This window comes from Megascapheus bottae, chromosome 9, assembly GCF_031878675.1.
Source record: "Megascapheus bottae isolate mThoBot1 chromosome 9, mThoBot2.hap1, whole genome shotgun sequence".
Taxonomy (NCBI): Eukaryota; Metazoa; Chordata; class Mammalia; order Rodentia; family Geomyidae; genus Megascapheus; species Megascapheus bottae.
In genome coordinates, this window is record NC_143517.1 from 32,864,749 (window position 1) to 32,892,723 (window position 27,975).

Here is a 27,975-nt window from a genome sequence, read left to right on the forward strand (position 1 = left end):
GTATAGATATAATGAACAACTATTTTTTTCTATACATGAAATACAGGAAAATATTTATGTTCTTCCTGCTCATATATCTACATAGTTTTATATATCTGCCTATCTCTCTGCCAAACATTTGAATGATTTTAAATTTCTTGTCCTATAGTAGTGTCAGAGGCACTTATACTACGGCATCTATCTAATAATTTATTGTATCAGATTTCATTTGTAGGTTATAATAAGACCATCTTATATTTCTATCTTGGTTGATTATGAATTACATGTCAGCTAATGTTCTTGAGAAGAAATAAATAAGAGAGATGAACATTATTTTGTTCTTTATTCATTCTTTATAGTTATAATACCAGTATTTCCATTTAAACACTAAAGGCAAAGCCAATCTACCAATTCCATCATTTGATAAGTTTTAATTTTTGGCAGATCTCTTTTCTGTTCATTCTTGTTGGAAGGAGATAGCTTGCATTTTTGTTATTTTTATAAATTGAAAAAAATGCGTAAAATGGGAACATTGAAACTGACCCTGGTCCACCAGTAACTCCCAGTAACTAGATTTCACAGCCATTTCTATCACTGTTCCCTGCTTCACACATCAAAGGATCTAAAACCATCAACTACTGCAAGTCAACTACAACCGGGATAGGGTATTCTAGCTATAAATACGTGAAACTGTCACTTAGATGTGGGTCAAAGGAGGTTTGGGAATCTCTGGCTACATAAGATAAATAATTATATTAACATTTCTCTCCAGATGCTATGATTAACTCACTTGAAACTGTTTGCAGGTAGAAATAGAGCTATTTTGAATGCTGATCTCAGTATGAAATAGAGAAAAAATCCACAGAATACACAAAAGTATTGGTGATAGAACATTCAGTCATCAGAATGCTATGAATCTTACATTAAAATTCTGTTATGTAGTAAAAAATAGAGTTGTTATGGCTAGAAAAAAAGTATTTTCAGAAGTGGCAGATACCTGTGGTGGAAATGAACAGTTCTACGTAGAAAGAAAATCCAGGAAGTATGCAAAGTAGACACTAGGATACTCAGCATCATAAATTTAATTGGAGATACACATGGGATGTGACACAAGACAGCAGTTTACTAGGATAATTATAATTTGAAACACATGAAATAGTTTAGAAAATGGAATAATGTCATACTTTCTGACAATGAACATGTTGGAAATACCAATGTCAAATCAGACAGATTTTGGGGTCATTTGGTGCGCCATCCCTTCTTAATAAACCAACTTGTGACAATCATTTGATGTTGATTTAGATGATTAGTAATCTGAATCTCTGCGGAGGCTGCTAACTTCTGAAAGCCACAAGTGATTCTTTATTGATACATTGATATGTGGGTATTTTAGATGTAAAAGTACATTTCTCTTAATAGTTGTGAATAAAAGCTTAGAAATATTTTATGGACTAGTCAGATGATTGTTTAAGAATGTTTGGTTTCTCATGATTAATCTCTTATTCAATGACAAATGTGTATTTACACATTAGAGGCTAGAGGTTTAAATATTAATTCTGATGAAGTATTTTGAAAAATCAACATCCAACTGTATTCATGAAAACAAATTATCTATATATGTTTTTTTAAATTGGGTGTACTGACTGGTCTAAGCATAGGCCTTCTCCTTTTCAATCATATAGTTACAAAAACTGTACATTACAAACAGTATAGAAACAAGCAGAAAAGAATATGCCACACATCCTGGATAATTATCTATATGCAGTGAAATTTACAGATATAAAAGAAAATACAGCCTACTTCTTTATAGTGCACAGTTACTTTTTTTTAGATACAATGTATCACTAGCTTGTGGTTGTTATCACCAACCCTAATTGTCTCCAGCAGAGAGAATAAGAGCCAGGTCTGTTCTGTACAACTTCCCTCCATCCGACAAAGCCATTATGTTCTTCTTGTATGTTGTAATATTGTTGATATCCAGATCCTGTACAGAATAAAGATGGCATTGTAATCCCACTAAATATGGAGTTTATCACCCACTATCCAGTGAGAAATTATGCTGCTTGTTACATCAATATATTAGGGAAAGAACTGGGATTAAAATCTTATACAAATGTGAATAACAGTGAGTTTTAAAAGAGTATCTGTTTATCATAATGATTTAGGCCAGAACCAACCATTTAAAAATCAAAATCTATTATGGAAACTCCATACTACTTTCCGGACTGGTTGAACAAGTTTACATCTCCACCAATAGTGTAGTAACACCCCATTTTGGCCACATGCTCCTCAGCATCTGTTATTGTTAGGTTCCTCAAAAGACTAAACATAGAGCTTCCCTAAAACACAATAATTTCACTCCTCAGCATTTATCCAATAGAAAAGAAACAGCACCACACCAAAGCAACCAGCACAACCATGTTCACTGTAGTATTTGTTTACAATAGCCAAGAAATGAAATCAACCCAGATGCCAATCAGTGGAAAAATTGATCAAGGAAATGTGATACATATGTATGTATACACATGCAATGTAATTCTATGCTTCCATTAGAAAGGAAATGGAAAGACTTATGGAAAAATTATATTATGCAAAGTAAGCCAGACACAAAATAAACATAGGTTGCATGGTTGTTCTCACCTGTGGTAACTAGATTATATCTAAAAATCTACACATAAACATTTTTTGGTAAGAGACAAAAATAACTACACTTGGACATGATAAATTATATAGGACTATATAACGAATGATTGTTGTCCTTAATGTACTATGTTGTCTCTCATCTCCTTTGCTGTCCCTTGGTTATCTCATATTGTTACAGTATCTCACTTTGATATCTGATATATTGAATTTATTTGTATTTGGTTATTTGAAATTTGATAGGGAAGGGGGGAAAACCAAGACAGGTGGGGGGGTGGGGGGAGGGTAATGGGTACCAAGACATGTGAAAGAGTATCAATGTATGTGAATTAATGCACCTTTTATCTGGCAAATATCATGTAACCCTTTTATTAATTACAATAAAAAAAATTAAAAAAATTAATCATACCCAGAAAAAAAATTATATAGGACTCCAGATATTCACACAGTGAGACCAAAGGAGGATATTCTTAGGAGAGGATCACAAAGGCTCAATAGCTATGGACATATGATCACATAAAATGATGTTTATCTAAAGGAACCCCAAGAAATGGGGACAATGGGTTTTTTTTTTCTCTTGTGTTGCTGTTTCTGATTTCTGTACCTTCTGTCTTTTTTGTAAGTTTGTGCATGTTGGTGAGGATACAGGGGAGCACAGCAATTGTGGGACAGAGTGAGTGTGAATAATTGCAGCAGTGATAGTCAATAGACACTGCTGAAAATGAACTATACAACTTGTGGAGAGAGTGTCAGGAGGGAAAACCAGGGAGAAAATGATGGAAGAGTCCACACTATGCAAAAGAAATGTACTCACTATCGGATTTGGGTAACTGTAACCCCTCTGTACATCACCTTTACAATAACAATATAAAAAAGAAAAAATTCTAAATCTACTTGTGCTGCTCTATCAGTTTTGAAGGTAAATTTCCAAAATGGTCTGTGGTTTCTTGGGCATAGACCCTCTTTAAAGATTGCCTAGAAAATGAATCACATAATTACCTGTTTATTCTTCTCACAGAGATCTTTCAGTAAAGCATCCAGTTCATTTTCATCTATGTATCCATTGCCATCCTGAGAGAGGGAAAAATTAAGTAGTCTATATCCAACAGTGGCAGAATAAATATAATGGAAAGAGTTAAAATCCTTACAAAATCTCCCAGTGGAACACTTGGTAGGTATTCTTATTGATCACCAGGCTTATAACTGGTTGCAAATTTGGCAAGTGATTCTCACTCAATACCTTGCAATTCAATATAGTTACAGGATTTAAAAGTCAACACCCAAAGATGTCTTGATAGATGGATAAAATAGACAGACAGACAGACAGATAGATCAAACGATTGATCGATAGATACATAGATAGATAGATGTGTGTGTATATATTGCAATGAGATGTTATTCTACACTAAAAAATAAGAAAATTCTTCACTATATTTTAACATTGATGAACTTTGAGGACATTGTTTTGAGAGAAGCAGGCTAGTCAGAGAAGGGTACATATGGCATTCCCTTCCACTTACAACATGAAGATTTCAAAATAGTCAAACACATGGAAACAGTAGAATGGTTATTGTCACAGTAGGGAGAGGTTTTATGCCCACTTATCAATTATACATGAGAAAAAAGTTCTAAAGATTTTCTGTATAACATTATTTTTACAATTAACAATAATGTGTTTTAATTTAAAAATTTTTGAGAGCATAGATTTCATGCTAAAAGTTTGTGTCCCACTCAAAAGGGAGAAGGAACCAGAAAGAAAGGAAAAAGTACTATTTACCTGATCATATAACTCAAAAGCCTTGTTGAACTCTTTTCCACACATTTTGATTCCCTAGGGGACAGAGAAGGGGGAAAAACGTTAAAATTCTACTACTAGGTTTTAGTGTGTTTCTATTGATAAATCTCCTATAATTCTAACTTTTAAAGGAAACTATTATTTACTGTAGAGAAAAAAGTTAAATACCTGAAATTTAAGAAGAAAATTCTCTTGCACTGGTAGTAACCTTTAGGAACAGAATATTGTATTGATAGGTTAGATTTGGGTGTTAAAATCATCTTATTCTGATGACATTTCCAGAGTCCCCAAACTCACCTGGCCATCTCAGTCAGTTCCAACTTCCCATCATTATTTGAATCAAACAGTTTTAGCTGAAAGAAAGAACATTGTTATTCCAGCTATTGAATGATAATGTATGGAGTGAAGGAGATACATATAAAATTAAACAGATTGAATTAACATTCTTACATAGATAATAAAATTTTAGAAACTAGTATTTTTTTTTACTTTGTGTGTGTGTGTGTGTGTGTGTGTGTGTGTGTGTGTGTGTGTGTAAGGAGGCTGACAGGATTTGAACTGAAGTCCTTGAACTTGTGGCAGTTGCTTGATCACAGGGGCCAGGACCTTGTCCTTTCCTTAGCTTAGTTATTTTTCAGATAGGGCTTCATGTTTTTGCCAAAAGCTGGCCTTGGATCAGAATCCTCCTACCTAAATATCACCCAACTGAGTCATAAGCCTATAACACCATGTCCAACTTATTGGATGAAATGAAGTGTAATTTACATTTTTTTTTGCCTATGTTGGCTTGTCATTTGAATTTCCCTAGTCTTTGCCTCTGTTTGCTAAATTCTACATAATTAGGATTATAGGTATGAGCATCATACCTGGCCTTGTTTTAAAACTTTCAATGAAAAATTTCCATTCTATAATTTGTGTCAATTGCTAAGTTGATCAGAATATAGACTTACCAAGCAGATAATGTTGTAATGTTCTTAATTAGGCTTCTAGAATATTATTTATTTATCTTGCAAATTGTACATTTGTATGTACATCAGATCATGAGAAAGGTGCATGGTAGTATATGGTACTTCCTTAGCCTCTTCCAACAGTGCCTTGAAAACTACTGTTCACTTCACTATCTTTCTTTTCCTGTGCTGCATCTCTCTATCTTTCCTTTGTGGTGCTGGAATCCCAAACTCTAGCCCATGCTAAGCCAGTACTCCACCTCCGACTACATCTCCAGTCCTTGTTTCAGTCTTTTAGAGCACAAAATGTGATCAGAAGCAAGATGCAGATATCATCAACAAAATCTGTAGAGAAAACAGGATTGCTGAGTAATTTTGAGTTAATTTTCCAGTAAGCAATGCATACTCAATAAAGCTTTTCCTTGTGCTTACACCCACACTTCACATTGAGTTGCATCAATACATAAATGCAGTCATACCTATATTTGTGAAGCATCCACAAATTTAGAAAGTAGCTACTAGTGCTATACTATGTCATGTAGAAGTAGCATATGTGAAATATGTATAGTAAATATGTAAACATGTAGCACTGTTTTATTTATGAAGAAAAGAATATGGTGAAACTGTAATGAATGTAGGTCAGTGAGATCTTTTTGAAGAGGAAACAGAAGACATTCAATGGTCTGAGCTGTTCTAAATATTCTTTGTTGGAAGCAGAATTTTTTCCCAGTGTCTATAGTGACATAGCATTTCAAAATCCATTGACCATAAATTCTAGTATGGTCACACTGTCTACTGACACAGTGGACAGCTAGAGCATGCGGTTTAGTGCCCATAGGGAAATATTGTCTCACCTATATATTTAAATTTTAATTAGTTCTTGACTAATTTGCTTCTCTGAATTTGAACTGGTTTATGACATTTAATCAGATCTTCTGGGCCAATTTAACAGGGGAAACTCCCATCTGAGTGGTTTTTAAAGGTTGTTTCAAATTTCTACATGGAAAGGAGACTTTAAATAGATATCCCTTAAGATTGAGACAAAATAGAAAATTGATAAATGTAGGTTATTATTCATCCTCACCCCCTGCAAAAGATCCAGAATTTAGATTAATCCATTGTGACACATAGACGAAAGTCCACTGTGTGTTTGTTTGTGGGGTTTTTTTGCCAGTCCTGGGCTTGAACTCAGGGCCTGAGCACTGTCCTTGGGCTTTCTCAAGACTAGAGCTCTACCACTTGAGCACCACTTCTGGCTTTTTCTATGTATGTGGTACCAAGGAATCAAACCTGGGTCTTCTTGCATGCTAGGCAAGCATTCTACCACTAGGCCAAACTCCCAGCTCTCCACTGTGTATTTGTTAATACTATACCTGGAGGTATAATGTGGAATTAAAGAGGACTAGGGAATACTCTTTTGATGATTTTAAGCCCTGTTTAACATAAATATCACTGTCTGGTAAACATGGCAGTTAAGTCCTTGTGTTTTGTGTTTGTTTTCCGATTTAAGTTAGGCTGACAGGCTGAAGATAAAAGGCAGCTACACCAACACACCCCAGCTCTTTATTGAATTATCTCTCAGAGTAACTAAACTTTAAATTCTTCATTGATCCATGTAGCACAACAGATTTGACAATAAACCACTAGATTTTTTGGACAATTTATTGACATCCTTAGTATTTACAACATGCCCCTTTGGGAAGTCCTAATCTTATGAGTTCAAATGAGCAAACATTACCATTTCAGAAAAAGTAACTACACGAGGGTTGACTTAATTTATCAAGCCTCATAAAAACTTATTTGTACATTGGTTTCTGAAATGTTAGGAGTCCGTGTGTAAAGAAATTTCCATGGCTCTATTATCTATATCTTATAATAGATCTTTATTGTACTATTTACCAAATAATCCAGCTTAGGGTGAATTTCAAATTTTTCACCTATAACGTCAATGGAAAACCCCCGAAAATCACAAAAAGAAAAGAAAAGAAGAAAAAAGAAAAGCAGTCCATTTTTAAGTGACTGCATGAACTAGATAGAAGTTTTCTTTAAAGTCTAAAGAAGCCTCTGATTTCCAAAACAGTGGTAAAAGTGGATTCCAAATTCGTATAATGAGCTTGGGGTGCTGTAATTTCAAATCAATGATTAATATAAGCTTCATAATTTAGTGATAGAATTATATTCGCTTTGTGAGATCTTTAAAGGGGAAACAATCTCTTCATAGCATTACAAAGAAAGGGATGTGCATATCTTTGTGTGATAAAGGCAATGTCTATAACATTCAATGTGACAAGATGTAATAACAATTCCTAATTTCATTTTTAAATGAAAATGATAGGTACGTGCATGTGACATTGCTATCATGGTCCATATATTTCATCCTCTGTGGTCTTCAGCAAGAACACAGTGGAATTTTATGAGCCTTTGGCTAGATGATGTCAACATTTTTCTTACCATTAGGTCTGTGTACTCAGCTAGTTTTGTGTCATCAACAGTCTTGTTTGCTTTTTCTAGCAGGTCCTTTAGAAAGTTCTGTTAAGACAAAGAACATTTCAATAAATTTCATCAATAGTGTGCAGTAGGCTTCTGGTTTAACAGGTATTGAAACAAAACAGACAAGAAGGCAAAAAAAAAAAGCCTACTTTAGAGGGTAGAGCCAGGTGTGGAGAGGATCAAAGAAGCAAAATTAAAACAAAGGATCAATGTGGCATTTCAGTAATGAAATGCCAGTAGCAGGTATAATATCTGCTTTTTACTAAGATTAGATCTGTCATAATCTGAGCTCTTTGATGCTTTTGGGATTTCAATTAAAGCAGGCTCTGTATTGTGTAGAGATCTGAATTAAAACTTTAAAATCACGCCAGCTCAATGGAATCCTTTCTCCTTAGATGGCATTTCCGAAAGAACTCATGTGACTCTTCTGTAAGAAACACAAGGACTCTGTAACATGTGTGAAAAATTATCAGCAAACCAGATGGAGAGCTACCTCCAATTTCAAATGCATTTTATGTTCCCGTGGGCTGTATTTACATATCAGTTTATAGCTAGTGTGAAGCCTGTTTCTCCAGAGGCCAGGTGGTTAGTTTTTAGATTTGACACAATCTAAATAGCCTCATGTACAATGCTTCAGCAAACGGTACAAACTAAAACAGTTGGCCACAGATAATGGCATTAAATCCTTGAAGGATATATGAATCATATTTAAATCAAGATTAATGTGGGAAGGATGAGAAAAGATGATTATTAACTTGACAGTTGGAGCTTGATGTAAGTTTAATTTTTTAAGCAGATATAAATTAGAGTTTATTTTGCCCTGGCATGACATTCAAATGACAATGGAAGGACTTAAGTGTATTGTAATCTTTCATTTTGACCAGTAATGTTCATTTGTAATTCTTTTTATTTTCTCAGAAAATAAAGTAATACAATTATGACAAGTGAGTAGATTTTGTTCTCCCATACTACAGAAGGACTGAGTTTCTTTGAATACTTCTGCTTGCCTTTGACATCCGTCTTTTCAAGAAAGGAGACATTTTTGGTTTGATAAATTGTTTTTCACTTCAAATAATATTCTTCAGATTTAAAATGAAGCATGGGAAAGTCAAAGCTATCTGGTGGGGGTGAGTCTTATTTTTGAGTCTTCTGAATCTTTTGTCAGAGATTAATTGGGTTAAAAAGCCTCATCAGAGACCAAAATGGTGGTCACAAAAATAGCCCAGGAAAAACCTTGGGAAGCTAAGATTCAAAGTCATGTCTGAGAGCAAGTGAGCAATGTTTTACTCTATTATGGATCTTAAAATTAGCTTTCTTGAAAAATCCATTAAAAAGAATGCCAACTTAGCCTCAAAATTCCCCGGGGAGGGGAAGGCTTCTATTTAGAATCTCTTTCTGAGAAGAAAATTTAGAACAAAGAAGGAGACTTTTAAAATATTTTGAGGTCACTGTTGGAAATGAGCTATGGAGATGATTTTCAAAGGATTCTTTGTTTGATTAAAAAAAAGCACAATAGTGCCACTGTCAGTCACCTTGCAATTTATGTTTTCAGAGCTGTGTGTATGTGTTGTGTGTGTGTGTGTGTGTGTGTGTGTGTGTGAGAGAGAGAGAGAGAGAGAGAGAGAGAGAGAGAGAGAGAGAGAGAGAGAGAGAGAGAGGTTGCTTTTGTTCATTTCATATTAAAAATGTTCACACTTTCAAAAGACCGCCCTTGAATGCTTTACAATTGTGCAAATGTACAACTTTATCTCTAAAACGGTATCCTCAATTTTGTCATATATTCTAGGTCCTTTTTTGAGGTATATGTATAAGCTTTAAAAATTATCCAATCGCACTGAACTTCAGCATCTGTGATTTGGGAACGACAATAACTGCCTCACAAGTTTTCTATGAAGTTTAAATGTTTAAAAAAAAACACTTTAGGTACAAATAGCTGCTCAAATTCATACACTCAGTAAATACTACCTTGCTCCCTTTCTAGTCATTTTATATTCTGAATCTAGAGGAACTAGCTGTGAAATGAGATATCTTAAAGTTGATTTGAGGAATGGAGATTCAAAGATTGATTTACATTTCTGAAAAGGTTCATGGATTGTGTTCATGTATAGTATGATTGTGCTTTGCATTTCACTGAACTTTCCTGTGCAGTGTCTTACTTAAGGTTCATATTAAACCTCTGAGAGGAGGGTATTATTGCTTCCCTTTTAAAGATGAGAAAAGTTAGACTGATGTAGACATTTGCACTGAGGTTAAAACTTGATTTTAGGTCTCTTTTCCTTTACATCTTCCTCTTTCCACAGCTCCTCCTCAGTACCACTGAGGTGTGAATTGATCAGTTCGTTTTCAACATTGTGATGTTTCAAAATCTAATCCCATTAGGATTTCATTGATGTTGCCAAGTGGTAGCAGGGACTGTGGATGGCTAGGGCCTTGGAGACAGCTGGTTTAAAAACTTTGGCCCTGGGCTTTATTTGGTGGAGCCTTTAGTGGAGCACTTAACTACTCTTAATGCTTTTGTTACTGACAGTCATAATAATCTCATGGAGACCATGCAAAGATTAGATAAAATAAGGTAGGAAAGTACTTGGCACATATTAGACATCCCCAATTTTTCGTTTCTCTTTTGAAAGAGAAACTTGATGTTTAATGTATGAAATAAGATTTCAAATTTAAATGAAAAAAGGTGGCTGGAATTATATCATTACATCTGTCTTGTTTATCTATCTGCCAAATCGTTCACCTATGTATCCATCTATCAATTGATCTATCATTTATCATCTGTCTATCCGCTGCATCTAATATCTTTCTTTCTTTCTTTCTTTCTTTCTTTCTTTCTTTCTTTCTTTCTTTCTTTCTTTTCTTTCTTTCTTTCCTTCTTTCTTTCCTTCTTTCTTTCTTTTTTCTTTCTTTCTTTCTTTCTTTCTTTCTTTCTTTCTTTCTTTCTTTCTTTCTTTCTTTCTTTCTTCCTTCCTTCCTTCCTTCCTTCCTTTCTTTCTTTCTTTTTCTTTTCTGTTGGTCATGGGACTTGAGCTCTGGGCCTGGGTGTTGCCCATGAGCTCTTCAGCTCAAGGGTACCGCCCTACCCCTTGACCCGCAGCACCACTTTCGGTTTTCTTACCGACTTTAGTGCGGGGGCTGGCTTTGAATCTCAATCTTCAGAATTCAGCCTCCTGAGTAGCTAGTATTACAGACGTGAATCATCGCGTCCAGCTAACATTGACCTTCAATCATCTATTTCAGGTATCTATCTAACATCTCTCCATTATGTATCTTGTATAACAAATTGTATACAGCACAGAAAATGCTAATTTCTTACTTTGCTGAACAGAATTTCAAGAAGTACTTGGAGTCTCTTTTTCGATCTATTTCATTAATGATGTGAAGAGTGGGTGAAAATGTGCCATTGCTCAACATTAGTTTCTTTTGTGGGAGTTTTTTTTAAGCGATGAAGCCCTTAGCAGAGTTCATAATAGTACTTCAAAGGAAAGAAAAAAAGTGCATAAATTTTTATTTCCTTACCTTAAGCTCCTCAGTTTCTATGAAGCCACTGTGATCAGTATCATATTTTCTCCAAGTCTGTAAGTAATTTGGATAAGGAAAACAAAATCTTTAAAAAAGCCAACTATTTTCCTATTTTCAATAGCTTTCTTAAAGTGACAATTTTTTTTACTACCTTCATGAATTCCTCACAGGACTTCAGCTGCTGGCATCGGAAGAGCAGCAGGAAATTCTCTTCTGTGGGTAACACATGAGCCAACTGGAAAAAAATTTTTAAAAAGTGAGAAACAGTGGTAAGGAGCTTGAACACAACTCTCTATCACCTGCTGCTTAATTTTGCTTCAACATATTCCCTAGGGGCAACTTTATCACCTAGAAAATGAGGAGAAAACAACATCAGTTGGCTTTTCCTGTCTGGTATTTTTCTACCCTGTGTTCCACAGCCTGTGTGCTCTGCTCTGCTTGGGTGGGGAGAAGGGCTGCCGCAAGACCAGTACTCATCTGAGCAGATTCATCAAGGCACACTCAAGGGCATATACTGTAACCAGAGACTTTGTGACATGAAAGAAACAGAGAAACCTGAATAAAGAGGAAATGGAGTAAGAAAACAATGCATTCCCAAGTCAGGGAAGAAAGCTTGCTATGAGGAACAAAGGTAGATAGACTCAAGACAGTGTGAAGCATTTACAAAGAGAACTAGAGAAACAACTCATGAGGAACAGCAGGAAATTGAACAGTCGGAAAACACATCAATTGTAAAATTGTTGGTTTCTGCTGAAAGGACTTCCTCTGCTTGACTCCAGGGCTTAGGTGAAGTCTTGATCGTCACTGTGTGACTCTGTGACATTTTCCCCTTAGATCTTCATTTCATAACCTTCATAACTTCTCCCCTTTATTTATTTAATTTTTTTGAGGATAAAAGGACTGGATACCATTTCAAGAAGAATATAATCTGCCTATTCCGAGCAGAGGAGGGATCTAGATTGATGGCCCTGCTGCTGATGTGAGATCTATTTCTGACTCAGCTGCTAATGAGATGTAGTCCCCAGCAACTCCCTTGTCATTTCTGACCTTGGAAACCCTTGTCACTGAAATAAGGAGGCAAAGGAGAAAGCAATGTCTCTTAAATGTCTTGGGTTCAATTCCACCTGCTAGTGGAATTGTTTTATCTTCACCACTACATAATGACAACCCCTCACCACATATATACTCTATTTTGACTATTATTCAGAAGCTGGTGAATTTTACAATGCACAGAAATGGACCCTCATTCTTAGACTTTGGACCAAGAAATTGTAGTGTACATTAAGGTTAGTGTAAGGTCTGCCAATTGACAGCAAAGATGATAGCACCTATCTAAAAAAAATCTTTCACCTTTTTCTTTCATTTTTCTTGTAATTAATAGAAGGGTTACATTATATTCACCAGATAGAAGGTGCATTACTTCACAAGCATTGATACCCCTTCTCATGTTTTGTCCCATTTGTCCCCCCACCCCCTCCCCTCATCTTGTTTTCCTCCCTTCCCTATCTTATTGCAAATAAACATATATACAATATATCAGATAACAAGGTAAGATACTGTAACAATATGAGATAACCAAGGGACAACAAAAGAGATGAGAAATAACAGTATATTAAGAACAACAATCACACATTATATGGCTCTTGTTTCCATATCCTGGAGCTCCTTTCATTTGGTCTTATCCTATATAGCCTTATGTATCTAGGCTAAAACTTTAAATTTAGCATAAAACATTTTATTTAGTTTTCCTGTTTTCAGATCTTTGAAATAGTGCCTTCAGATCTTTGAAATAGTGCCTCACATGAAAACAGCTAAATTTATGGACTCTGTGTATGAAAACAATGCTAAAGGGAAGGTTCTTACTAGAATGGGATGTATTGAATATCTCATTAGAATGTTTATTATGAATCAACCAGACATCTTATGTTGAAGCACAGGTCACTAGTATAGATAAAAAATATGCACTGGTGCTGGGAGTTTGGCCTAGTGGTAGAGTGCTTGCCTAGCATGCACAAAGACCCAGGCTCAATTCCTCAGTACCATATATGTAGAAAAGCCAGAAGTAGTACTGTGACTCAAGCAGTAGAGCACTAGCCTTGAGAATGTCCAAGGGCAGTTTCAGGCCCTGAGTTGAGTACCCAGGACTGGTTAATATATATATGCTGGTATATCTGAAAGGGGAGAATAAGCATCTAGATTTGCCAGTAATTGAATTGGCTTTTGTCCCATAAGCATAACTTACACCACCACAATACATGCATGTTTTCTAGGTATTACTAAATTCAATATTTTTCTGTGTCCCTTGATTTCTTTGAATTCTTCAGTTATAAAATCCAGTACCCTAGAAGTAGGGTAATTCAGATTCCAAAGTTTTTAGTTGACCCAGAGAGGTTGAATGACTGGCTGGTGAATGGTGGAATTTGTAAATTACATCAATGTGATTCTTAGTGAATTGGACCAGCAACATGTTTCTTGAAGACCATGGTAGAACAAATTTGTAGTCTCTTCACTCTAGGATTGTACTTGGAATGCAAATGATGCATTTGATGGTAACTTTTACGTGTGACAAGATAGTCTGGCTTTGATAGACTATATTTCCACTTTTTAAAACCAGAACCATCTTTTTTTTATCAAGTCCTTTTTCCTCTTCATCTGGAATTGGGCTGTTAGTACAGACAGTAGTGAATAATGATTTTCATTATTGAAGTAGCCATTTATATTGGAGAAGTCAGGCCAAGAGTTGGTCAGTACCAAAAGCTAAGGATGAAGAAAAGAGGGAGGGAGAAAGGCAGGGGGAGAATTGAGCATGGAGGTCTGCAGAAGAGGAAGCAGTCATGCTCTTGAGTCCTTTTGTGGAACTTGACTCAAAACATTTCTTTTAAGACTTAGCAGAAGGTGAGGAGAGCTGGGTGCTAGTGGCTCATGTCTGTACTCAGGAGGCCGAGATCTGAGGATCATGGTTCAAAGCCAGCCTGGGCAGAGAAGTCTCTCTGAGACTTATTTCCAATTAACCACTCAAAACTAGAAGTGATATGTGGCTCAAGTGGTAGGGGACAGTGTCAAGGCCTTGAGTTTAAGCCCAACAATCCACAAAAAAAGAAAAGTGGGGAGAGAAGAAAGAATAGAAGTAACAGGAAAGAAGAGGATAAAATAAGCATTTGTTTCAAAGAGAGAAGAAATATGTCTGAGGCAAACAATTTAAGGAACAAGCTGGCTGGTAGAACTAGATGGCATGTGCACATTCTAATATAATATTAATGTGAAGTGCACATTTTACTATAACACTGGATGACTTCATATCATGCAATGGTTATGATTAACAGAAATTGGAAATAGCTGATAATAGTATCATTATTAGGAGATTGCCCAGATCATTAAATATCGTTATTTAATGGTATATACCTTTTAAAATTTAGGGTATACATTCTCTAAGCCATCTATTTCAATAAACTAGAGGATGTTTCTTATCTACATCCCTGAGAAGATGTAAGCAGTGTGGGCCCAGTATAGTATGCACTTCAAGTAAAAGCTGTAGCTTGACTGATCATTTTATTTCATTAAAAAAGTGCTTCTCTCAGGGGCCAGGAGTTTGGTCTAGTGGTAGAGTGCTTGCCTAGCATACACAAAAACCCAGGTTCAATTCCTCAGTACCACATTCATAGAAAAAGCTGAAAGTCTTGCTGTGGTTTAAGTGGTAGAAATCTAGCCTTGAGAAAACCCAAGGACATTGCTCAGGCCCTGAGTTCAAGTCCCAGAACTGGCAAAAAAAGTACTTCCTTCAAGTTCAGAGAGACAGATAGTATATGTTTTCTATCATATGTGGAAGTTCGATCTAAAATACCAGGACATAATAAATTATATAGCTCTGTAGGCACACACACAGTGAGACCAAAGGAGTCACTCTTAGGAGAGGAACAAAAAAAGCACAATGTCAATATGCATATGATTACACAAAATAATATTTGTCAAAATGATAAAATGAATTCCAGGGGATGAAAACAGATTATTTTTCTTTTTGAATATATTTGTTCTGTTTGTTCATTTATATGTCTTTGGGAGTGTAAGGGGAGGCACAGAAGTGGAGGGACAAAGAGTGAACAAATGAAACTACTAACTAGACACTATGCTGAAAATGAATTATATAATTTGTGGGTGGGCACAGGCAAGAAAATCCAGGAGAGAGAGAGAGGGAAGGAGTGACATTGTCCGAAAAGAAATGCACTCTTTATCTGATTTGTGTAACTGTATCCTCTCTGTATATTACCTTTGTATAACAATTAAAGAATTAGAATTTTTTTTTTAGAATTAGAAATTTTTTTAACTTGTTCTATAGTGAAGTTTCACTATCATCATTTTTCCTTATCACTTGAATTTATAAGGAATGTAGTTTGCCTTGAACTAAAACAGAAAAAAATTCTCTTAAGAAAATGAACTTCTCTTCCAAATCCACTGATTACTTAAAAATAAATAAATAAATGCATATATAAAATAATATTTTACCAGCCATGACTAACAATAAGATTAAGGAAATTCAATCATCTTTGTTTCATGAAATTTTTGCAATTTACATAAAGTTTAGAGTTCTTTAGAATATTAACTACAAAGAAAGTCAAATTGCTTTTCATGTCTAGTGCAAATTTTAATGTTTCTTTGCCCATGATATTTTTGTCTTACTTTGATTACTTAGAAATGCTGCTTGAAGGTGGAGACCTGGATCAAATAGGAGAACATCTGGATAACTGGCAGAATGCCCTGAATCAAACCTTAGTGCTATCAAAAGATATTGATTGTATCTATATATTATTTAAAAATTTCATTGGAGTTGATGTGAGCTGAAGATCATCACTTGCTACTTATTGAACTGGTAATGCCATGCTAGGCACAATCCCATCCTATTTTACAAGCATTCTGAGTCTTAAACATGTAAAATATTAAAACAAAGTATCCATTAAAGAAGCAAAGAAGATATGTGGTTACAATGTGGCTATAGTAGACATTCTTTTTGCTCAGGAATCCATATTCAAATTTCAGAGCTGGGCATGGACATTCACTGGTTATAGCATCTAAGACAACATCTAAACCTTCCAAAAGTCTTTCCTATATATTAAGTAGAGCTGCATTACTGTCATATTTGTTGTCATGGCTGTTCATAGAAGTACCCAGTACATTCTATGCCAAGATTGGTGGTGATTTCTTGCTCCTTCACCTACTTGCTGCCCTTTTCAGGAATTAGAAACATTTTTTTGATTACAGAAGCATGTGAAAAATATTAGGCAGATGAGGCACATAGTTGCATCCACAAACATAATTTCTCAGATCTTCAGTTATGGAAATTGGCTGCTTGTCCCTGAGAATGAGGAATAGCAGTCATTTTCAGCTTGTCTATCTTCTTGTGCTTTTACCTTCTGTGTATGTGTCCAGTAACTACAGAAATTTGAATTTGAATTTATTGCTGCAATTAATGAAGGCAGCTGACTTTATCTAGAGTCAGCATAGGCTGTAGATAAGTGGAGGTGAACTTCTGTTGTAAACAATTCAAATAATTTTTCTGAAGTGTAGATAAGTAGTGTGATTCACTCCCTAGAGCTTTGATCAGGTTTGGGGACTATGTGGTCTCAGCTGTCAGGGTCTTTTGAGAGATTGCCTGGGCTGAAAAGAGCTGTATCCCAAAGAGGCCACATCCTATGATTAATCCATATGGGTATAAAAAGGCTAGATAATTTTGGTTGTATATTGGGAAATCTCTGAGGGGGCACTGATTCTGAGTGCCAGTTGGGTCAACTGAAATCTCTGTGACGACTGCTAGCCCAGTATTTCCCTTTGCCCAATCTAGTTCTCTTTATTCCTCCTCCACAGGAAGTGTTTCTCAAGCACTTTGTAGTAATCCTACGAGGTGCCACTCTTCCACTCAAATCTGCTTCCAGGCCACTCAGTATTACAAATAACAGCGAACAACTTTTCCCCAACTCTCCTTTTCCTTTTCTAGTGTATGGATCCTTCATCCTATGTTTATGAGTGTGTTTGAAAACTCTGACTATAACACATTTAATTACAAATAAATACAAATACAATACACATATCAACTATGATGATATGTGAGAATTTGCAGTCACCATCAATAAGAACCTTGAAGTGAGACAGAGGTTTTCAAAACCATTTTTTCCTTGACAATTTCAAAGTATGATGTGGATACATTGCTAAATCAAATCCCTACTTTTGAGAGGGGTGATTTCACTGGAGACTGAAAATAATGACTAGGCTAGATATGTTAAAATGTCCGGAAGACACAATTCCTACCTCTGTTGGAGTGTGCTTTTCCTGGGGCTCAAAATCAGGGCCTGAGCACTGTCCCTGAAATTCTTTTGCTCAAGTGTTCTATCACTTGAGCCACAATTCAGCTTCTGATTTTGTCCTTCCTTCCTTCCTTCCTTGCTTCCTTCCTTCCATTAGTGCATTCTAAAGTCAGATCTCATTGTCATTACCTTAAATTCTACAGTGGATCACTATCGTGTTGTGAAGATTACATTCACTCTGGCTAAACTTACATGCTCAAGGACTACTATAGAAAACAAAAAGAAAATCTTCCGAGGAGATTATGACAGTTTTGACATTAAAATAGAGTTTAGATCTTTAAAAAATTCAGTTGATGTACTAATGTGGATAGGTAGAAATTCTAAGACTAGAGCAGTTAGTAGGTTTCCACACATTGCCCAAGGGACAGAGCAAAGGTTACAGATTTGGCCTCCTTCTACGAGCAATGAGTGTACTTCAGAATGAACTTCAGAGGGGCCAGAAGTTTGGCCTAGAGAGAAAAAAATTCTATTCTCTGTTAAATCACTCAGTCTTCCTATTTAATGATTTTAATAGGCCTTCTTTACAGTAAAACTATTAATCTGAATAAATTTGGAACACCTTTTGACTGCTTCAGTATTTGTTAGGTTTTATCAGAAAACCAGTGCTCTGTGTTGAGTTTATGTTAATAATTTTATTATTATCAAACTATTTGTATTAATTCAACAATACATGCAAAGAAATAAAACTACCAAATCAGAGCAATCATATTTTTATGTAATTATTTTTACATGCTTCTTGATAGCAAATGCGTATTGCTTGGAAATGTCACTCAAATTTATCAGGCCAGAACTTATAAAATCAATCACTATTTTTTCAACTTTTTAAAATCATTCTGATTAGTTCTAACTAGGCAGGAGACTACTGTTTGGGTGTTATTTGATTAATCCATACCTATTAGGTGAGCATAACATATAAACACATCCAATATCTTTTAGAAGTGTTGGGCAACAGGGTTTTATATTATTTTATAGCATCCAAGGATTTGAATGTTTACGGCCCACACTGCCTATAGGATTTCCATGTCATATTAGATATTAAAAGTATAAAAATCTCATTCAACAAAACATTTTGGTGTATTACATTCCACAATACTTCTCTTTCCCTTCCACATTTTCCACATGCTACCTCTAACTTGAACTTCTTTTTTTTGTATCTTTCTTTCTTTCTTTCTTTCTTTCTTTCTTTCTTTCTTTCTTTCCTTCTTTCCTTCTTTCTTTCTTTCTTGAACCATTTTTTTCCTTCACTCCTAGATAACTCTAGATTGCACAGAAATGTGCACAGGCTCCACAGTGACAATTCTACTTGTCCTCTTATTCTCTGATTCTTTTTCCTCTGATGACTAAGGTTATGAAAAGAGTTTTGGAATCAGGTCAGATCTAGTTCTGTATATAGTTATTCCTCTCCCTAGCAGTGGGATCATTCAATCTTTCTGGGTCTCAGTTTCTTCAGCTTAAAATGTGAAATTTGGGCTAGTTCTCCCCAAGGATCTCATCTAGCAAAAAAGTTCCATGTGCCTGAATACTTACCACCAATCCTTTTATGTTTCACTTCTCTCCTTTCAGACACTTCTGGCTCAAAATGATCTGAAAAGTTCTGTTTAAATCATAAGTGTACTAAGCTAGGTATATTCAGAAATCTTCTGCTGTTTTTATGTTATGAGAGGTTTATTGACATGCACCCCATTGGGAGCTGAGGAGCATTTCTACTTTGTTTGATCATATTTAACCCAGCAAAACTTAAAGGTATTGCTATCAAAGAAGCTTGAAAATATTTTTTAGTACACAAATGGCAGATTATCTATTACTTTAAATTACCTATTACTTTAGAGCCCATCTCACATTGTTTCTTGTTTCTTTAGGCAATTTCTTTTTTTTTCAGCACATCAGTGGGCATAACACTTTTAATTTTTATCTTCAAATGGTTGTACGTGTCCATTTATATCTGTTGTGCATCCTGATCAACCTACCACCATTCTCCCTTCCTCACTAGTCACCATCCGGTTTCCGGTGTCTTGCTTTCTGTGTCACACATACAAGGATTATTACTGCATGCACCTGCTGGTCTCATTTATTTTTTTCATGTATTTTCTATTGTAATTAATAGAAGGGTTACATTTACCAGATAGAAGGTGCATTACTTCACAAACATTGATACCCTTTCTCATGTCTTGGTCCCCATTTCCTTCAAATTCTAAGGATGTGTCCATTTTCTCAATTATAAAACACATCCTCCATTTCTATCTAGAATTTTATTGGTAATTATGAGGATCAAATGGGATCACTTACTTGAAAGCACTATAAATTTTATAACATCCTGCAAATGTACATTCATGTACATTCTTTTTATTTGTTGCTACCAAAATTCCTTAGTTGTTTACTTCTGTCTTCGTTACCTTCTTCACTCTCTTACCTATATTTCTCTATTTTTCTTCATAGGAACCCTTTTTCTTTTCTCAGTTTTTATCTCAAACTACTTGGGAAATAGTCTTTCATCAAACTCTAAGACAAGGCCCAGAGCTTCTCATTCATAGTAAGACTCAACCAAATCCTAAATGGTTAAGCAACATCAGATACAGTAAACCTGATTTTATTTTATTTTATTTTTTAAAGAATATATAAATCAAATTTATTTAGAAAATCAATAATATTTGTCAATTTGGGCAGTATTTTTGAAAGAAATTTGTCACTTCTATGTTTGCCACTAAATTTATCCTTATAAAAGTATTTATAGGGGCTGGGAGTTTGGCCTAGTGGTAGAGTGCTTGCCTAGCATGCACGAAGACCCAGGTTTAAACCTGATTTTCAAATGTGTTCACCCAGCTTGTCCTCATAGAAGCCTACACTCCATGTGGATAAGACTTATGCATTTTACTATGCAACTCAGGATCACTGAGGAAATAAAACAACAAACAGCTAAGGCCATTGGTATCCTTTAAGAAAAGCTGAGGTAAACATAAAATGACAATTTTTACCAGGATTATAGCATTCCTGACTCTGAAATAACTAAGCTAGAATTTTACTGATGCCAAATTTTCAAAATAATTTTGAATAAATTAGATTTATTTTATTTAATTTATGTTCATTTTAAAGTTACTTCATTATTTCTAAGACAGATTGATTTTCATTTTTGTTTTACTTAGGATTGGGTTTTATTACTTTGCTCAGGCTGACCTCAAACTCACTACATAGCTCAAGCTAGCCTTAAACAGTTGATCCTTTTGCCTTTGCTTCCCTAGTTCTGCGATTATATTACTGTATACTACCACTATGCCCAGCCATTGTTTCTTCTGATTATTTCATATATTTAGTAGTTATCTTCTATATCAATCTGTTTATATAATATTATCTATTTATATAATAATGAGTTATACTATAGGTGAAGGAGAAAGTTTATACTCTAGGGGGAGAAATTAATTACAAAGATAATAGTATGCTCTCTCTCACTCTATTTGTAGTAACTGTTTAAAAATACATATATTTTATACCAGCATCACAAATGTTCTAATAGGAGCAATTATTTGAAAACCAGGTTAGTTCTCTCCATCCAAGCTAAATTATAACTAATCTTTGTGAGAGCCAGAACACTTGACAAGGTAATATGCTGTGAACACAATATAAATAATGTAATTATACTTGTGATTTGGCATATTGTAAAATATGACCTTATTCATTTTTCTGGCTAAATATTTCTACTCAATTTCTCTAATAGGCTGTAGAAATAAAGATAAGAACTGAGATAACACATGAGTTTTGTAATGCAGAAATAGGGAAAGCAACATTTTTTTTCACAAATCTGAAAATATAAAATGGATTCATTATCAAAGTGTGCTTCTTTAGTCTAAAATAAAATAAGTTGCTCTCATGGTCAAAAGCCATTGTCAAAAGATAGAGATAAGTGCTTTATCAACTATGCTGTAATCCTACTTATTCAGGAGGCTGAGATCTGAGTATGGTGATTTGATACCTGCTTGAGCAGGAAAGTTAATGAGACTCTTATCTCCAATTAATCACACACACACACACACACACACACACACACACACACACACACACACACACACACACACAAGCCAGAAGTGGAGCAATGGCTGAGTGACAGAGCACTAGTCAGCCTTGAACAATTAGAAGCTCAGAACTACACCCAGGCCTTGAGTTCAAGCCCCAGAAATGGCACACACCACACACACACACACACACACACACACACACACACACACACATTTAGATTTGACTATAGCTTGAACTTTTAGAGAATCCAAAGAGGAGTTTGAAGGACCTAAAAGAGGTGTCTATAACATCATAAAATATTCACTTAATTTCATCAAACTCATGTTTTTGCTAAGGTTATTTGCCTATCTGAAGTAGAATTTCAGAAATTAGAATGTAGCTTTATGCTTTCAAGTCATCCTGGGAACTACAAATACTTAGTTTTTATTTTTATTTTTTGTTGGCCATGGAGTTTGAACTCAGAACCAGGGCACTGTTCTGAGCTCTTTTTGCTCAAGTTGAGTGTTCCAATACTTTGAACCACAGCACCATTACTATTTTTCTGGTGGCTAATTAGAAAAGGGTCTCCTGGACTTTCTTGCCCAGACTGGCTTTGAGCCACAACTGTCAGATCTTAGCTTCTTGAGTAGCTAGGCTTATAGGCCTGAACCACCAGTTACTGGGAAATATTTACATTTTAATTTTTAAAAAAGGTCCATGTTCTTGAACATTAATAAACCTAGCTAATCAAGTATGTAGACACTTTTTTGGAGCAAATGCTAGGAATGCAAGGTATGGGTGCTTCTCCAGGAGTTGGGACTTGTCTTGCAGCACTAGTGCCAGCAAACAGTCACACAACAGAAGACAGAATCAAGCGCTTTTCATTCCCCAAATCTCAATTACGTAATACATTAAGCATAAGCTTCAGATTAGGCACAGCTGCACATTTCTTTAATTTTTAGGTATTTCTTGACTTGATAATTTTGAGCAGAAGATATTTGACTTTGGTTAAATAGGCTTCTTTTACCATATCATATTTGATGTGGATGCAACATCGAAACTGAAGCTAATTTATTCATTTTTAAGTCAGAAAAACACACTAGTTTCTTACCTCTACAATTCCTATTTTTCCATCATCTCTCTGCCCATATTGGTCCACAAAAGTTTTCATCTCAGGTGATAGTTCCTAAAATTATATAAAAGCAGGTTAAGGAGATTGTACATCAAAAAACAACAATAAATTATTGGAAAGAAAACAAAAAATTGGAGTCACTTAGAATTATGCACATTGATGAAACTTCTTAAGAAAATTAAAGTTATAAATACTACATAGTATGTATTAGATTTGTAATGACAATGATCATTTTAGAGTCAATCACTGAGATTTATCTTTTACTGGCTTTGAGAGTGAGCTGTTCTTTGCAAATGCAGTCAGAATTATTCAATTCACAACCTTGAGTGAATTTTAAATACAATAATGGCTTCTAATATAGTATAAAACTTGTTTTTTCACTAGAGATTATTTTTATATTTCCATAATAACTCATCCTATAACACTTCCTATTCTAACATGTTTTACTAGTGTAAAATGTTAATATGCATTTTTAGTTTGGACAAGTGAAAAAAAATGTGAGGAAAAGTGACTTTGTTTATAAAGTAAGTAGTACAAAACAGGTATTTCTCCCTCCCCCCCCCCCCCCCGCCTGGCTCCCAGGGCTCAGGACTTAACTCAGGGCCTTGCATATGCCAGGCAAGTGCTCTTCCATTGAGCTAAATCCCTAACGCCCTGATTTTTAAAAAGTAAATAAATAAATGAAATGAAATATTAGGGGAAAAATATGAGATGAAAGAAAAGACATGTTCAAATTTTACTTTGGCTAAGAGATATACAATATTGATGACCTTAGTTTTGAAATTAATTATATGCTTATAACATTTGTCTGTATCTGGAATGTAGGAAATGGTTTAATGAGCTGAAGCATATAATACAATATGCTTCATAGTAACAAAGAAAATGCTCCCTTCTCATTTGTTTCCCCTTCCCCCTGTATGTTCTATTACTATTATAATCTCTTTACCTATTGACAGATTAGAGCGATATGAACTCTAAACTAATGATCTGAACATAGAGCAAGTATTCAGGAAATTAATTTAAAAATTTAAAATGCCCTTTTAACATTAACTGAAGTCCATTTAAAATAGACCAGCCTTTACTCATATCCTAGTTTATGTTCTTGGGAAAGCAAATTAAAGCCTCAGTTTTCATTGTCCCTAATAGAACGGTGGACATTTACCATGCAAATTTTCTCTATAAGTTTGCTTTAGGCATTGGGAGGGTTAAGGATATATTGAGGCTAAATATCACTACTAGTATTTACAAAACTCTTTAAAAAATCATTGTACATATCTTTAATGGGACTAAGGTAAGAGTAACAAAGTAATTTAATATATTGTAATCTTTATATGACTCTTTTATGTGGCTAAGCAGAAGCTTGCATTTATTCAATTTTGTTACAGGAAAAAATGAAAATATTGCTCATGGCAACTGTGGGATTATCAGTCCTCATGCTTTTATACATGCTGTAAACAAACACCAAAGCAGTGATCTTAAATCTTAAAGCTGTTTAATGTAAGTAATAAATGGAAACACTGAATACTTAGTTTGCCAAATTTCTGAGGAACCATTTTGTCAAAACTTGCTTTTAAACAGTGTAAAATATGTAATCAATTAAAAACAGAAAGATAAATGGAAATTAAAAACAGAAAGATACCATGTTTAGAGCAAAAGAGTTGTGGTTTCAGAAATGTGTTGAATTGTCATATATCACAGATTCTATATTCACTTGGTGATGATTTGAATGTTCTTATTATTAATATGGCAAACAGACAAATGTCTCCACTAATGCAGTGAAATCTGTGATAATAGAGTAAGAAATGAGAAAATGTGGCTAACATTTGTGGTTTTTTTTATAAAAAAAGAGAAGAAACACAGATATAATATTACTCTTGATAGAGTGAAACATGTATCTAGTAATATGAGCATTTCAATCCAGAATTTAATTTAGATTTTAAAGTATCCAGTGCCAATTTACATAATCCAGAAAAATATCTCAGAATCGTGATATTAAGTGACTTGATAAAATACTGTACCTGTACTCAACTTTAGTACAATTGGGTTATAATCTAATTACTAGGTTTTCATATTTTCAAAACTGGATCTTATGCCATAGGAAAGAAATTTAAAAATTTAACCTCTTCCCAACCTCTTTGTTGTTTACAAAAAATGAGGATGAGGAAAATGAAAATTTGAAAAATGTATACAATTCATACATATTTCTAAAATGAAAATAAAGCTCAATATTGCTTCTGGGGAAATTTAAATATATACATGTTTAGCATCTGGAAGCATCTGTCAAGGTTTTCATTCTAAATTTTCAGAAGGTACAACTTTCCCAAGCAGAATTTTTAAATACCCATTCTTAAATAGGGAAGCAAACTGGTTTTGTTTTTACTGCTATGAAGTCCATAGAGCTATAATGACAGCCCTCTATGAATTTATTCATGGGATAATGCATAAAGTGGGAGGAGGGTAAAGCCTATACGGTATTTTTACTTGATCTCATTTTATTATGCTTGTAGATTTATATTACATTACATCTGGGTAGAAAGAATCCCTAGTGTATGACCTGGCTTAAAATCAATTTGTCCAATGATTTTAACCACTGATAGTACTGTAATACACTGTACTACATTTAGAACCCTCTGGGGTTCTTTTGAATACATTATGTAAAGATGTGTACAAGTTTGAATTTTGATAGAAGAAAAGATAATTCTATTACTTACTTGTATATCTATTTTATCTCTCTATACCACTCAGTAGTAGAGAGTCGTGATCTGCAATATGTGTGTGCATATATATATATATATCATCCATAATATAAAATTTTCTTTCTAACCATAGTACAAAAGGCTCATAGCTGTTAGTATCTAACTAGCCCAAATCCAACAGACTTCTGAAAGCCAGTCTTACATAAGCCCATTAGGTGGGTAAAATTCTTAACCTACTTTCCTCTATACAACAGTTTCAGAAAAGCTGGGCATATTTATTTTATTTTATTTTTTTATGCTGACGTCTCTCCTTGACAGGCTGGTTCATTATCAAAGAATGAAGTTTCAATGAATTCATATGAATTGTCATCCATTTAATTAACTAGTGTCTTAAGCCACAAATATAGCTTATTTCCTGAGCATCGTTAGTTGCTTTCTATTAGAACTTCTCTGTTTTTCTACAATTCATTTCTGTTCTTTCAAAATAAAATTTTGTATATATATAAGTTTTCTAACTTTTGGGTGTCTCCTTTTCAACATAAGGAAGACATTTTCTTGCAAAATTCTTGCTCGTGGTGATGTTTTACATGGACCTCCGTGCTCAGGTGAGGGGAGTCAGGACAGGATGTGTTTCCACCCTCCCCCTCTACCCTCCTCCTCAGCTACAGCAACATCAGGACCATCCCTGGCAGGCGAATGAAGAAATCCATAATCTGCAGATCCGTTTCCTGACCACCAAGGGGCAGAGAAGTATTTCTACCCTTCCTTCTGTAAGCAGTAAAGGGAAGTGAGAGCTTCCCTACCCTACCAAGCGGTGGAGGTGATGCGGCCCTCAATCTCCTGTTACCCATAATTTCCTTCGAAGACCTGTCAAAGCCAGGACAAGGGTAGGAAATGTGTTTATTTTAAAGTCTGATTAGAACTTGTAAGGGTTTTTAGTGCCCCTTTAGGAAATCTCTTTCTCTCTCCTCTTTCTCTCTCTCTGTTTCCCCCCACACACACACTTGTCTCCCACCCAACCACCTTCCCTGTCCCTCTTGTGCAATTTGGAAAGATAGTCTCAACGTACAAACCTCTACATCCTGCCACAACCTTTGACACCCCTTCTTCCTGGGCTCATCTGGCTTTTTAGAAGGATAAAAATCCCAAGAAGGGAGTGTGTGTGTGTGTGTGTGTGTGTGTGTGTGTGTGTGTGTGTGTGTGTGCCTTCTTGCTGATCCTCCTTCACGGAGTGGAACCTACCAATCCAGCCTTCTTTCGCGCTTGCAGGAGCTCCTGGATCAAGTTCTGCAGCTCGGTGCCTTCCAGGTAACCACTCCCTGCAAAGACAAAGGGTGCCCAGCTGTCAGCCGCCTCGTCCCAAGTTTCTCCTCCATCCTCTCGTCCTCTTGCCACCCTGGGAAGAAGCTCTCTCTGCCTTGCCTGGGGTACAGAAGAACCAGAGAAAGGGTGCAGCCGCCAGCTCTCTTCCCAGGGTGTCAAACTTTAGCTGCTGCGAGGACGCAGGAAAGCAGCGATGGCTGAGTGCAACCATAGAAACTTTGGGGGGCCAGTCTCTCTTTCTCCCCCATCCCACCTCTTCCCCGCCCCTGACTTTCTCTCCCACCATTTACCATTCCTAGAAAGACGAAGTTTAGGGTTTGCAGGTTGCATACAAGCAATATGAACTTTCAGGCTGATGGTGCGACAAGCAGTCGCGGGGCTGGGGTATGATGGTGGCAGGTGGCCATGAAGCGGGGGGGGGGGGTGGTCAGGGATGGGGAGGGAAGATGGTGGGGTGAGAGGGAAGGAAAGGGGACTAGAAACAGTTTTTTTTAAAAAGGAGATAGTCACCGTCAGCGTCGAAGTGGAGCCAGATCTCGAAAAACTGTGAGGCTGTGATGAGGGACGATTGCAGGTGGGATTCTGCCATGGTACCGTGGAGGTGCGCGTGTGAGCGAGCGAGTGCGCGGGTGTCAGGGTGGGCGTCGGGGTCGGAACTGAGGAGCTGGCCGGGCGCTGGCCGGGCGCTGTCCGCGGTGCTGCTGGGCTCAGGTTGGGCTCCCGAGTTCTGTCTGCACCCCGCACCCAGTTCTCAGCATTTATCCCGGCGGCCCCAGGCCGGGCCACGCCTCCTGCTGCCTCGCATGCCTCACTCCCCGCCTCTCCCTCTCTCCAGCCTGCTCCCCTCCCGCCCAGCCTCCTCTCCTCTCTCAGGAAAGCTGGCTGGCTGCTGCAGGAGTTCCGGAGTCCAGGAAGCAGCAGGTGGTGGGAGATCCTTTGCTCACAGGTTGCATTTGGAGAGGCAGACGCATTTCTCCTCCGGGGATCCCCTGGGTCTAGGCAGCGTCTCACCCCAGAACATCGTTAGAAAAAAAAAAGGAAAGGACAACCTGGAAAGGGTTTGGATTTCAGATGGAAGGGAAAAGCCGATCGAGAGTAAAAACCACAGAAA

General features: G+C 36.0%; 1 protein-coding gene across 1 annotated transcript; it reads right to left on the reverse strand.

Annotated features, from left to right (window-relative positions):
* Positions 1-1,043: 1,043 nt before the first annotated feature.
* Positions 1,044-27,610, reverse strand: Calb1 (calbindin 1). Its single transcript, XM_090339042.1, has 11 exons — positions 27,375-27,610; positions 26,784-26,860; positions 22,825-22,899; positions 11,525-11,608; positions 11,371-11,427; positions 7,813-7,890; positions 4,712-4,767; positions 4,583-4,622; positions 4,397-4,450; positions 3,619-3,690; positions 1,044-1,963 (listed from the first exon to the last, which is right to left on the reverse strand). Exons 1-11 carry the CDS (start codon positions 27,451-27,453, stop codon positions 1,850-1,852), a joined length of 786 nt encoding a protein of 261 aa, XP_090195168.1. The 5' UTR covers positions 27,454-27,610; the 3' UTR covers positions 1,044-1,849.
* Positions 27,611-27,975: the final 365 nt, after the last annotated feature.